General features: G+C 48.7%; 1 protein-coding gene across 1 annotated transcript in view; it reads right to left on the reverse strand.

Annotated features, from left to right (window-relative positions):
• Nucleotides 1–14,512, reverse strand: part of Epb41l4b (erythrocyte membrane protein band 4.1 like 4B) — a 151,908-nt gene that overhangs the window by 11,598 nt on the left and 125,798 nt on the right. The window contains 4 exon segments of the mRNA XM_029540145.1: nt 3,324–3,395; nt 5,494–5,610; nt 11,527–11,604; nt 14,034–14,214. Of these exon segments, the coding sequence (XP_029396005.1) occupies nt 3,324–3,395; nt 5,494–5,610; nt 11,527–11,604; nt 14,034–14,214 (448 nt within the window).

Here is a 14,512-nt window from a genome sequence, read left to right on the forward strand (position 1 = left end):
CTCCCGCCTCTGCCATTAAGATCACTCAGGGGTCAGCTCTCTGCACATAACCTCTTGAGCTACTGTCCTAGATTTATTTCTAGACAATTGTTCTAAACTTGTTCTGTCTGGACCCAAATGTTCTCCCACTGCGATCACAAAGATGCTTTCTAAAAACACCTGCTCTGCCCCTGCCCTGCTCCTCGAGCTTCTGACGGCTTCCCGTACCAGGCATGGCTTTGCTTCTACAGCATTGGCTCCTCTTCCTCCTCTCCCACCCCAGCTCCTGCTTCCTGGATTCCAGTTCTCTGGCCTGCTTTGCATCCTTGAATGTGTAGTGCCCTGTCCTTCCGCAGGACTCTGGTTCATGCTGTTCCTTCTGTCTGCTCTGACTGCTTTTGAGCCACTCTTGCCCAGTTCTGAAAAGTCCCAGTGTGATTGCTGACATCGGCTTCCAGTTCCATCAGTACCACCCCCCCCCCCCAGCATTTAGGAGGGGATTCCCTGAGTGTGCCCTATCACTGCCAAGGCTGGGCAGGAAGCCAGAGTGCCCCCATCATGGCTAACTGAGGGAAGTAGAACAGAGATGCCAGCTGGGGATCTGTTTCCAGCAGAACTTCGGGGTGGGCTGGCTGTAGAAGCATTGGGGCAATGGTACTGGAGAGCATGGCGTGGCCCTGGTAGCTCTGTAAAGTGGACTAGAATGAGCTCTTGACCCTAGGGGAGAATGTTCTAGCACCTACTTTTCTCGACACGGAGGTAGTTAGATACCATCTCATTTCTGCCCATCCTTTGAAACCTGAAGGAGCCTCTGCTCCATCTCTCCACGCCAAGGCCTGAAGCCTCCTTAGGCAGTGGGCATCATCTAGGTCACTGCTGTACTCAGTGAAACCTCCGGCCCCTTGGAGATCCTCCAGAGAAGAGAGAAACCCCTGGAAGACGGTCTCATGGATTCAGGGATCACAACTGACTCCTGGGAGGGTTGGGGAAGGAAAGTAGAGGAAGAACTGCCCTGTGGTCCCACTGCTGCTGCTGTGGTGGTTCACTACAGAGTGGGATTCTGCAGAAACTTCCAGGGAAGGATGGCTGGGAAGCTAAAAAGAAGTGTGGGTTTAAAATGTTTAGATGAAGGGCTGGAGGGACAGCACATAGTTAAGAGTACTTGTTCTTATAGTGCACATCCATCTGTAACTCCATTTCCAGGGGGACCAAAGCCTTCTTCTTACCTCTGTGGGCACCAGACACACATGTGATACATGCAGGTAAAACACTTGTACACATAAAATAGAAAACATTTTGTAAATGTCCAAATACATGTAATCTATTTGCTGTTTAAATAAGTTGCCTAGTGAGGACAGGGAGAGAGGCGGTCATGAGAAGTCCATGGCCAGGACTTGGACAGCGTCCTCATCTTTGTACCCATCACTGGCTCTGGCGCCTGGAGAGTTGGTTGTCATCACAGATATTTCAGAGATATCTGTGTTATGAAAATTTTTAGGTCTCAGTCCCTTTTGATACATGTTTCAACCAGGCTATTTCTTATTACTATTCCTAGGGAGATGGTTTAGTGGGTAAAGTGCTTGTTACCCATGAGGGAGATGGAGACTCGAGGATCCCTGGGGCTTAGAGCCCAGCTGGCCCAGCCAAGTCAGTGAGCTCCAAGCCTGTGAGAGACCCTGCATCATGAACAAGGTGGATGACACCAAAGGAATGCCATCTAAAGGGTTTTCTGTCTGTCTGTCTGTTTGGCCTGTCTATCTGTCTTCCTCCACCCTCTTTTGCTTACATGCACACAAACACATCATACACACACACACACACACATGATCTGTGTGGTAAAGTGACTTACCTAAGGCCACACACCATTATCAAGATGCAGATCCAACCCCAAACGACTTAAAACAAGTGTTAAAACAAGTACACAGCACATATGAAAGCACTATTGCCAAAAGTGGGCACAGCCCAAGTCCCCACGAATAAGTCAATGGATAAACAGAGCACAGTAAAACCACACTGCATATGCATTCTACCATAAAAAGAAAGGGCATGTAGATTCATGCTCCAAAGCCAATGGACCTGAAAACACGATGCTAAGTGAAAAATGCCACTGGGCAGTAGTGGCGCACACCTTTCATCCCAGCACTTGGGAGGCAGAGGCAGGAGGATCTCTAGTTTGAGGCCAGCCTGGTGAGAGAGGAAGGAAGGAAGGAAGGAAGGAAGGAAGGAAGGAAGGAAGGAAGAAGGAAGGAAGGGAGGGGGAAGGAAAAGAAGGAGGGAGGGAAGGAGGGAGGGAGGGAGGAAAAGAAAGAAGTGAACATCAAAGGACTTATAAAGTAGGTTGCATTTATGGAAAACATCCACAATCCATGAATACACACACACACAGCTCAGACTGGTGGCTGGCAGAGGCTGGGGCCAAGAAGGAAACACTAAGTAACTGCATAGTGGGTGATACAAACATATTGTAAGTTAGCCAGATGTGAAGGTGCATGCCTGTAACCCCAGCACAGGCTGAAAGGCAAGATGCACAAACTAAAGGCTAGCCTGGACCACAGAATAAGACCCTAAAAGTAGACATGAAACTAGGGGAGCACTAGTGGGGGGTGAGGGGGGAATGACAAGGGGGGCTGTTCTCAATGTACAAGAAACACATGTATAAAACCTTTTAAAACTAAAATTTAATTTTTAAGAAGCCTAAATGATCTGGGGAGATGGTTCAGTGGATAAGGTATTGACCATGTAAATGTGGGGACTGGAGCTCAGATTCCCCAGCACCCACAAAAAACCTGGACTGACATGATGGCCTCCCTGTAATTCTAGCTCTGAAGATGGAAACAGGGTTCCCTGGGGCAAGTTGGCTAGCTAGATTAGTAGAACTGGTGGGTTCTAGGTTTGGCAAGTTTTTGCCCTAGCAAATAAAGTGGAGAGGTATCAAGAAAGACCCCCACCATCAACCCATGGCCTCAATACAGATGTGCACACATGTGCATCTGCACAATATTAACACACACCACAAATACACCCACATCCAAGAAGGTAGGCCTAAGTCTTGTATAATTTACCTAGACATTAGTGAATTTAATACACTGGGGACCTAGTGGAAAGGAAAAATTGAAAATAGGGCTTTTTTTTTTCCATCATAGAAATACTGCTGGAAGGAGACAGAGGTAGTCATTATTCAATAAATACAGTAAATGTGATTGCATGGTCCTTTAATATGGTTACTTTTCTGTGAATCTCAATAAAGTAGAACAGACCTCAGTGCTGGGACCTCTCTCCCTCATAGCCTTCCCCGATGTGGAAGCGAAGGTTTACAAGGCAGCTCTGCCAGCTTGTCTACTTACAGGGAACTGTGGTCCCGAGGTAAAGGGATCAGGAAACGGGTTCATCATTGGTTCTGCCGGGAACGTTTTTATCTTCAAAAAAAAAAAAAGAGAGAGAAGTAAGGGTTACCGTCAGATCAGAAGACTTATTTGAAGTCTTCACTGACGCAGCTTCAGTACTGAGAGGAAGGATCCCGGGAAGTTTGGAAGGTTTCATCTCTGCAGTGGAGGAGGAAGGCTTGCCTGTGCCCGAGTTACACTGTATGGCATGTTTGCCTCGCCTGGGACTCCATTGATGGGGTCTCGCAGGCCTGTGTCCAAAGGCTACATTCAAGGTAGGTAAGAAGGCAATCCTGCTGTACCTGGGGTCACTTCTGAGGGCTTCTCCACAGCTATGGGAATAGCAAGAAGCATCTCAATAGGCTGCTGGGGACAGAGTGCATCTCAGCTGCTGGGGCCAACTAAGTCAGAGGGCAAATGGCTCGCCCTGCTCAACCCCTGTGCACTCCGAGCAGCAGAAGTCTTGAGGAGTGTCTATGGGAGCATGAAAAATCCTGCCATGGTGGCCTTTGGGAACCGAAAGTAAGGTACTTGGAAGTACCCAATGTGACAACACAAGGATGCTCATTTTAGTGAGGGTGGCGTCCCAGTCAGCAGGTAATGGTGGCTTTTATGTCTTTCTTTTTGCTTATTTTGGCTTCTTGGAGGCCTTGGAAAGTGAGTGATTCTTTATTTGAGGCAATATATACCTGGAGGGCCAGAGGCCTGGTGACTGTGGCACTAGCTTTGTCTGTAATCCTCAGGCCCAGAAACAGCCTGTATACCTGTGTAGGCACAGAGGCCAGCCCTACCCAGGGACAGTGGCTTTGTGTCGTATAGGGCTCTTGCCTGTGGACCGACTCCAGGACAGTCCCTTGGTACTTTCCCACTGTTCTACTGGGGATGGAGGAGCAGGGACACAGCAGTCCAGACCCAAGTCAGGAACACGTTTTTCTGAATAGGCAGAGCAGCCGTCAATATGGGGATAACAATATCCTTGCAATGTACGTGCCAAGATGCTCACCCCAACTCCACTTTCCTTTCAGTCAAATCTGTTCAAACAAGTATCTCAAAATTCCCAGAATGAACCGTAAGCTCCCAAAGGCTCTTGGCCAAAGCATCCTAATACATTCTCTTACTCTCTTTGCCTGACCTAACAGGTTGACATGGCATTCTGAGACAAATGTTATAGCAAAAAGAAATCTGCAGGTAAGTTCTCAGGCCAACCGGAATAGGCAGGAAGTACTTCCTTATGGCTATTCATGAAATAAGTTAGTAGCCTCTAACTAATTTCATTAAATAACAGCCTTCCCGCTGTTTACGAGTAAGCTACATTCCCACGTACCCTAACACTTACTCATCCAGCAGAACGCGTACTGAGTTCTGGTGTCACATCCCAACCCTAGAGCCACTTCAGAAGGAGGCAAAAAACAAAGTCACCCTACATCACTCAACAGGGTCTAGCCTAAGGAAATGAAACCCGACACAAAAATGCTCCATGCTCCTGAAATGGTGACAAACCTGTAGGGGGCACTCTTCCCAGCATGAGGAGCCGAGGCCAACCCATGGTACACCTTTTGCTTGATGGACTATGAATGGCTATGTAGGGTGTGTGACAATGAGAACAAGACAGAGACATCACAGTGCTCCACGAAAGGAGGAGAGCAGGGACATCATGGGCCACAGGGATACTGTTTAACAGGTGAAATGATGGATGAGCATGCAGAGATGAAAAACTACGCTTCCTTTCACATCATCGATCAGGTAACATTCCTAGTGGGTCATGATGTCAGAAAGCAGAAGGTAGGGACGAGTTTAAACCTGTATCTGCCATGGGGCAGACACTTAGGATCTTAGCTGGTGACTACCAGAGCGTATATTCCCCTTTCTCATCAAAGCTCCCAGAGAGCCACTGGCTCTTGGTTCTTGAGAGCTATGGAGGAAGGGGTGGGAACAAGGGGTGTGTGACTTGGTTTGGCCAACCCTAGGTGGACCCCAAATTTCCCCATCCATCCTGGGGTGAGAACACCCAATAGCAGGGCTGTCTGAAGGTCTGGCACCTCTGCATGCCCATCCACCTGCTCCCTCACCTGGGGCTCCGGCCGGCCGCCTTGCCTGTCCCAGCAGGCCCCCACCCTGCCAGGGTACCTACCAGCCTCGTTTTGATTGGACGGTACATGCAAACTCCAGTAGTCTCTTCCTTCATGGGGAGAGAGAGTGGAGGAGAACAGCGAGAGTGTGCACAGTGGGGGCTGCTGGCGGGCTCTGCCTGCTCACAGGAGAGGAGGGGAAACAGGGAGGAGGAGGTGATAAGACAGGAGGAGAGAGAGAAGAAGGGAGGGAAAGGAGAGAGAGACAGCACAGTGCAAGACAGATCTGGCAACTCAAAGCCAGCATCACCCATGGCTGCTTTCTAGGTGCTGTTAGCCTCTGGACTGCTCGCTGCCAGTCCCACCAATTCCCCTCCTTTCTGTCTCTCTCTTCCCTGGTCTTCACCTCTCTTCTTTAAACCATGAGCAGAAGGACAAACCAACCCCCCCCCCCGCCCAGGGATGGCAGAACCAAACTCTCTCTTTGTACCAGGGGCATAGGACTGGGAGCAGTGGCCCACCCCCACCCCAGGAAGCATCACCAGGGTTCTGAAGCATTGCCCAGGCCAAGTCACAAACAGCGCCATGAGTTAGCAATGTCAGGCATGGGGCCACACACTTGAGAGCGAGCGAGCGTTTGCTTTCTGGGCCCGGTGCTTTCCTACCCTCAGCCAAGGAAGGGGACTGCTTATGGTGTGCAGGTGAGTGAGAGGACACCAAGAAAGAGTTACACCGTGAAGAGGCGCAGAGGTCAGGGTCTTGTCCTTCTGGCTCTCTGCTATCTGGGTTCAAAACTCAGACAGAGCTGGTCCCATTTTTCCTCACGCATGAGCCCAGGTTTAGGCATCTCCTACTGGAGGTGGGGGGTGCCCTGCAGCTTAGCTGGAAGACACACCAAGCATTGGGGGGGGGGGAGTGCCACACTCCTGGGATATCAGCACCTTCCTCCCTCCCCCACCCACCTCTGGCCCTCAGGAGTACCATGTGCCCAGCAAAGGTACAAAAGCTTATTTCAGTGAGGATGAGGATGGCAAACAGAAGACGTTCAGTGTTAGGAAGAGAGGGCTGCTGAAGGGTTAGTGCGGGCTTCAGGGAAGGACCACTCACTCCAGAGAACAAACACATGCATCTTTTAGCTCAGGAAACTTGGCAGCATCCCACAGTGAGAATTAAAACACAGCCTCTGGGCAGCTTTCACTAAAAAGAGGAAACACAGGCCTCTTTCCTTCTCCACCTCTATCTGATTCTGTCTTCTGACAACTGTGGAGCTGAGCAGCTGCCAGGGAGCTTTCATAGCCATAACCTCCCTAACACGGCCTTGCTTCACGCTCACATTTGGGAGATGCAGAAATTGTTTCCAGGTTCCACCCCCTCTTTGTGGACTGTTTCTAAGTCCTTTCTTCAAAGCTAAGTGAGTCCATATTAGTCACCTGCAGTTAAGGTTTACCAGCCTACTTAAAATCCTCCTCCTGTTCTCTTCGGTCCCCAGGAGAAATCCCACCTGCTTAAAAAGTGACAAGACGAAGCCTGTAGGCGGTTGGCTGACTTCATGACCTCAGGATGTCCCATGCTCCAGCTAGAACCAGCCACACTGGGGACGTGCCACACATAACTCTGCACATAAGCCCCTAGACCTTTGCTCTTACTGATAGCAACGGGGAACTCAACATGTGTTTCATGAAGGAAATAAAATCTGTCACAAATAACCAAGCAATACCATATCGCCAAATGATGAGAATCTGGACAGATGATGATTAGGAAAGACTTAAGGCTTTGCGCAGCGCTGGCCTTTGATGGTAAACAATGACCATTGCTCCAACACTTCTGACCTTCCTAAACAGTCACCTGAGTAAATGCAAGCAAAAGAATGTTCTCAGACTCCTACTAACTCCACACCCTTGACTCTTAGTCAATGAGCAGGGAACAAGGTATCAATAACATGTCTTATAGGATATTTTGGATATGCCAATTTCTTTTTTTCTCCTAGATCTTACACTAATTTGAGCTTTAAAATGTGATTCTTTGAGGGAACAGAAAGATTCTTGGCATTGATAAATAATAATGGAGATGTAATGAGAGGTTTTTTTTCCCCTCATAGACTTCCAAAGGACATTGCTAGTTTGAGGAGAGAAGAGAAAAGTCAGGCAGTTAGAGAAGGAAAGACAGTCCAGAATACTGAGCACTGGGGAAAGAGAGAGCTAGCTCCTTGTCCACAGGTCAAGGCTAGGAATGGGGATTAAAGAGCAGGAAAGACCAGAGTCCCTAGTCAAATAGAGCTAGGGAGGCAGTTGGTCCCTGGCCAGAAGGACCTCAGGACAGAATGATGGCCAGTAAGTGAAAGCAAACAGAGAATTCCATCCACCCAAAGACCCCATGAAAGATGCAAAGTGGGTTAGATGTATCTGTGAGCGACAGTACAGTGAACTGACCAGACACCTCTACATCCCTTCTGTACCCTGGGGGCAACGATGAGGTCACAGGCAGAGAGATGGCAGCCTGGACTTAAAACTGAGGCCTAGTTTACCTGGAAAAACGGAATTCCAAACAAACACTAAGCTGTTAAGCCAACTGGAAACCCTGTCCTGACACCCAACTAGAGCCTGATCCCATGTCCCATGTGGCCTTCCTCAGACCAGAGCAATGACTCCCAGTCATGTCCACGCTTCCCTAACTTACCATGTGCAAGGACACACTGGACCCACTCTGTAGCCTTGTAGATGAGTAGTTTATAAGATGCAGAGCTCAGAGAGGGACAAGACCCCCAAGGAAGAGTCAAGAACACAGAGGGGACAGGTGTTTATATGTGTTACCAGCCAGAGGTAGGCTGGCTGACCCAATATGAAGCAGGTCTTTGTGTGCCTAGAGTCCACTTTTGATTCTTTTTTTCCTTCACCTGAAGACTCCTCACACTCGTCAGCACTCATGGAAACAGGACTCACTTGGAACAAGAAAAGGTCAGAGCCGACGGTGCCGAGACATATCCTCGGCAGAGCTGTGTATTCGTACTTGAACATCAGGTCATCCCACGGTCACTGCAAAGTAGTGACCTCCCTGAGTAGCTGTCTTACTACAGCCCAAGGGCCTCAGCTCTGTGTATACTAAAGCCTCCTGGACCCCAGTTCACAGCTAAGTCAGAACTGTCCAGAGATGTGGAGAGGCATCCCACAAGAGGGGGTGACAGTCCCTGAAGGAGGAAGTCATTTGGCAGATCTCAAGGAGTTACTGCCACATGCTGTTTCCTTTCTAACCCAAGTCTGCAATATCCAAGTCAAGATCTTTTGATTCTACCAGTAATCAAGTCTACATACCAGACACGTGGTCTATATACCAGACACGTGGTCTATATGCCAGACACGTGGTCTATATACCAGACATGTGATCTATATACCAGACACGTGGTCTATATACCAGACATGTGATCTATATACCAGACACGTGGTCTATATGCCAGACATGTGGTCTATATACCAGACATGTGGTCTATATACCAGACATGTGGTCTATATACCAGACATGTGGTCTATATACCAGACACGTGGTCTATATACCAGACACGTGGTCTATATACCAGACATGTGGTCTATATGCCAGACATGCGGTCTATATACCAGACATGTGGTTTTGAGAGGAATCCTATTACTCTTGTAAAAAGTCATGATGTATTTTTAAAAATAAATTGACTATAGTTCTTAGAGCCACCAGACTCCTTAGTGAATTAATACTTTATTCATGTTTGCTTGCCCTTAATACAGAATCGTGCAGGCCTTATAAAGTCAGGTACTCACACCATAGCCCAGGCCAGCCTGGTAGTCAGGGCAATCTTCCTCAGCCTCCCAAATACTTGGGTTACTGCCTGTGCTGTTATGCTTAGGTGACATTTTTTTAGTCATCCAACAAACTTCCCTTCATACTCTGAGATCCAGTGGTCCCAGTCAGGGGATAACCAGTCACAGAGATACATGTGGTGTGGGCTGGACAGCGTAGAAGTTACCTGTCAGCCTAACTCACAGGAAGCGCTTTACCTGACTTCTAATTCCTGCTAAGCACATTTCCCTACACATGGTCCTCAGAACATAGCTGTCTCTCCTTCACAGAGTCTCGGGATGCACTCTTAGAGTTCCCAGATCTCTCTGGTTGGCTGCCCTCCAGAAGGGGATGTTCTCAGATGGCGGCCAGGGGTTCCATCTTCCAAAAGGCACTCCTAAACAAGAAGTTTCAGCGGAGATGTATCTGGTGACCCCTGACCCAGGTGGGCTACTTTTTTTTTACCTTCTTCTATGACCCCTGTTCTCTTCCCCATCCTGGAAATGACTTCTTTTTAAAGTGGCAAATTCCCCAAACATGAGGCCAGATTTTCTCCAGCCCAGCACATAGAGCTCAGTGGGAGGGGCCAGATACCAGGGACCCTGATCCCATGTGGTCTTGTGTGCTTTGCCTCTCCCGACACTCAGTTTCTGCACCTGTGCAAAGGGCGGCTGAGGCCTTACTGAAAAGCTATCAGTTATGCTAACTCTGTTGGACAGCCAGAGGAGAAGGGACTTTAGTCTTGGCAACCCATCTAACAAGCAGACTGAGAGTAACCATGACATTTGCTCAATTGTGATGGTCCCCAGAGCAGGCTCCTCCCTGACAGCTCTCAGCTGCTCTTAGACTGGCGTAACTTGCTAGGCAAAAGAGAGAGCTGTAGAAATGGCAAGTGCTGTGTCAGCCCAGACTCTCCTACAAGCCTCTGAAGAGTCCCTCCCCTGAAGCTGATGCCCAGTGACTCTCCCGCTGGCCTTTCCCTGGGCATTTCCTGTGCAGCTTAAATGGTGCGTGGACATTTATCAACCTGACTTCCTGGCTACCCTTGAGCTGCCCGCTAACCTGGAGCAATCTCATAACTAAGTACAAAGCTCTCAGGAGACAGGTTCTGACTTGATTCATATTTTGCCTCACAGCCCAAATAGTGATTTATGTGTACCCCAAGGTGGACCATGATTTATGCTCAACTTTTTTGAGACATAACTGAGCCTAGCCAGTAGTCATTTCCAAGTTTGCCTGTACCATCTAGTAATACTTTACATATATTCATGTTGCCTTCTAGCCTCAATCTCTCTGTCTCTGTCTCTGTCTCTGTCTCTGTCTCTGTCTCTGTCTCTCTCTCTCTCTCTCTCTGTGTGTGTGTGTGTGTGTGTGTATGTGTGAGTGTGTTTCCCTCCTTTTCTTTTCTTCCTCTCCTGATAACACGTCTGAGATAAACAATGCCATCCTGACATCTGCGCTGTAGGGAGGACAGGATACGATCCAACGACAAGATTCTTAAACGGGGAGCAGAAAGCAGAGGGTGCAGCTTGGCTGGCAGATGCTTGCACAGTGTTCAGGAAGCCCTGGGTCTAATTCTCAGCACTGCACAAACCAGGCATGGTAGTACACTCCAGAACTCAGAAGTCAGAGGCAGGAGGATCAGAAGTTCAAAGGCATCCCTGGCTACATAGCAAGTTCAAACTCAGTCTGGGCTACACAAGATCTTATCTCAAAAAAAACAAAACACAAAACGGTTGTGTGTGTAAACAGTGGCCAGAGACTGAAGTGAGAACTTGCCTGCCTGACTCCTTTAGGGCTCAGTCCTCTAAAAAAAGGGCTTTTCTCACCTGCAGGAGTCCCACGAGGGCCACTATCCCTAAGGGAAGACCTGTATGCAGAGGAAAGATGGTGGTAGGGGGGCATAAGGGGTGTGGGAAGCCAGAGAAGAGCCTTGAACCAGTGTTTCAGACCAGATGGATTGCCAGAAGCAACAGCAAGAGATGGGTGGGCATGCAGGGCACAGCCCAGGCGGGCAGCCAGGAAGCTGAGACCCAACCATGAAGGAGCCCAGCTATGCCTGAGAAGCAGCAGCCAGGCGCAGGCGGGACCCCTGCAGCCACCCTCTGAGGAGGAGCACCCCTCCATCAAGGGCCCCAAAGGGTGATGGAGCCCAGCCGTCTGACGCTCCTTGAGAGCTTCCGAGACTAACCGAAGCCCTCCAACAGCAGTGCCCGCCTGTCCACCCCCGCCCCCGCCAGACGCATCTGTGGTCGGTGGCTTTTCTGCTTTTAGAAAAATGAGAAGTTTACCAGAGGAGTGGCTTCTGTAAAGTCCATCAGCAAGTCGCCTGGCCCCAGGGTAAAGGTGCCTCCGTGGTCAGAGGGACTCTGCAAAGGGAGGAAGAAGGTCCTTGGTTAGTGATACTCAGAGCAGACGGCAGGGCGCACAAGGGAAAAGGGTACACTTCTCTAGCACTGAACTGCTCAGTGTGCAACTCCTTCCCACCCCCACCTCCATCCCTGACATACTCTTCCCTCAGCAGTGTACAAAATAGGCAGGCCTGAACCCCAACTTTCCCCTGAAATCTTCATGGATAGAAGGGCAAGGTGCAAGGTCTGTTCTTTTTAAAGCTACAAATCACTTGTTCCCCCCCCCCCCGGTTCTGGGGAAATGCTTTAAAGAGTCTGCAGAATACATAAATAGAACAAAGAAGCCATCTCTCATGGGAGAGTCGGGAGACCTGAAGGAGCTAAGTTGGCCAGCAGCAGAATAATAGGAAGGAGGCCGCAGGAGGGTTGCTGGGACCTCTGAAGACTGTTCCAGACAATGTTTTGTCCTGCACAGTGATGGCCACTAGAGGGCGCGCTGGAGCTTTGGGGAGCTCTCCATTCCACACTCTAATACTGCAGCCCGGTCTTTAACCATCTGTGGGATAGTGAAAGGAGCCTGCCTCCCACTTGCCAAACTGCCGGATTCCAGGCAGTGAAGCCAGTATGTTGGCTCACATCTATAACCCTACTACTCGATAGGCTAAGATAGATTTCCCATGAGTTCAAAGCCATCCTGGGTTCATAGTTAAGTACCAGAACAGCCTGCTATTCAGCAAAACTCTACCCCAAATAAAAACAAAACTCAAAACTCAAAACTCAAAAAAAAAAAAAAAAAAAAAAAAAGATTCCAGAATTCAGTCTATAGAATGCCAGAGGGTCTCAGCCTGCTCCAGTCTATGCTGAGGGTCCAAACACATTGTTGTGTCTATTTTAGACATATGAGGTAAGGACATCGGGAAAGATGGGCCTCGTTCATGCAGGCTATGGGCCTGGACCTGTTTACTGCTAAGTGTGACCCTGGAACCTGCATAAGTCTCAGGGATCCAGTGGCCCTCAGGAGCCCCAGTGAGGTTTCCTGACGGATCTGAGCATCAAGGCTGACCCTCTCATCTTCAGAAGAAGGAGAAGCTAAGGCTCAGGGGACATGGGCCTTGAAGAGGCTGTCCTTCAGAGCTACCACGGGTGCGTGACAGCAGGAGCTGGAACCCACTGGGCCCCCATCTTGCTGTCTGGGAAGCTGTTCCCTGGACACACCTTTCCTTGAGAAGTTGCGTGGATCACAGCCATCTTTGGCTCAGCATGTGCTTGGACAAGAACAGGTTCAATTGAATTTTAACCAACTGCCAAAGATTGGCCATTGATAGAGTCACGTGGAGAAAAGCAAGAATGGTTCACGAAAGGTTTCTGTTACCACCATCCACGTTTGCAATTTCCTGAAATTTCAAGCTGACAGAGTGATGTTTCCCATTTTCAAGCCATTAACACACCTTACCCAATAGGAGGTATGGGATGGGAACATGTCTATGTTTTTCATTTCTCCAAGTTGTCCAGTACAGAAGGCACCTGGGGGGCTACTGCTCTCCCCTTAGTTTTGTGATATTTTAAGATGGTTTAAAACATTTTTTATCTTTAAATTTACATTCATTTGTTGCATGTGTGTTTGTGTGTGTATGTGTGTGTGTGTGTGTGTGTGTACATATGCCACGGCATAGGAGTGTGTGTATTAGAGGACAACTTTGGAATCAGTTCTCTCCTTCCACCTTGTAGGTTTTTGGGGATCAAATTTAGGTAATCAGACTGGGTATCAAGCACCTTTAGTTACTGTGCAATCTTACCAGCCCATAAGATAGAATTTTGATTGATTGATTGTTTGTTTGTTTGTTTTCAAGACAGCGTCTCATTATGTAGCCCTGGATGGATGTTCTGGAACTCACTGAGGAGACCGGGTTAACCTTGAACTCATAGAAATCTACCTGCCTCTGCGTCCCATTATTTATTTATTTATTTATTGAGACAGGGTTTCTCTGTATAGCCCTGGCTGTCCTGGAACTCACTCTATAGACCAGGCTGGCCTCGAACTCAGAAATCTGCCTCCCAAGTGCTGGGATTAAAGGCATGCGCCACCACTGCCCGGCTGGCACTTTTATTTTTAATTATCAGTAATTTTTCCTTGGAACCAACCTTAATCTCACCAATTTAAGGCTGGCATCACTCTTTTAGAAACAGGTCTCATGCTAGCCTCGAACTCACTACGTAGTGGAGTATGACCTTGAACTTCTGATCCTGCCTACTCTATATGTGCTGGGAATCAGATACATGGCTTTAACTCTACCAACTTAGTTGAATCATCAGTCTGGCTTTACTGCTTGTAAACGCATGCATGCAACTGAGTATGTAAAATGCTCAAGCTGCATGCCATTCAATAAGTGCCATTCAATAAGTGCCATTCAATAAGTGTGTGTTATACCTGGGCCTCTTTCCCATACCTTGGCCCCTGGGGACAGCGGGCTCTTGACTTCTGACTTCTGAGGAGAGCTGACTTTCTGGATTTTGGGGGACGCCAGCGACACCGAAACTTGAGTGGCAGACATCGTGGTAGTGGTGGTGGTGGTGGCTGTGGTGGCTCCCACTGCCTCAGCAAGGTCTGGAGGGAGGTCATCTTCATCACTGCGGTTACTAAAAGCACATGAAGCTCTGCTCATTACAATAATACACAGGCTGTGAGGGGCTCAGGGAGGGCGGGGCGGGGGCCGGGCAAAGCAAGAGGACAGGGCTCTCCAAATGGGTGCCAACTCAATGTCCACTATAGAGGATCCAAGATGGAAACAAACCTGGCTGGATTTTCTGCCACTTTCCTCTGCGTGTGTGTTTCTGTGTATGTGTGTGTGTGTCTGTGGTTGTGGTGAACCACACTTTCTCTCTCTCTCTCTCTCTCTCTCTCTCTCTCTCTCTCTCTCTCTCTCTC

This window comes from Mus pahari, chromosome 6 (assembly GCF_900095145.1).
Source record: "Mus pahari chromosome 6, PAHARI_EIJ_v1.1, whole genome shotgun sequence".
NCBI lineage: Eukaryota > Metazoa > Chordata > Mammalia > Rodentia > Muridae > Mus > Mus pahari.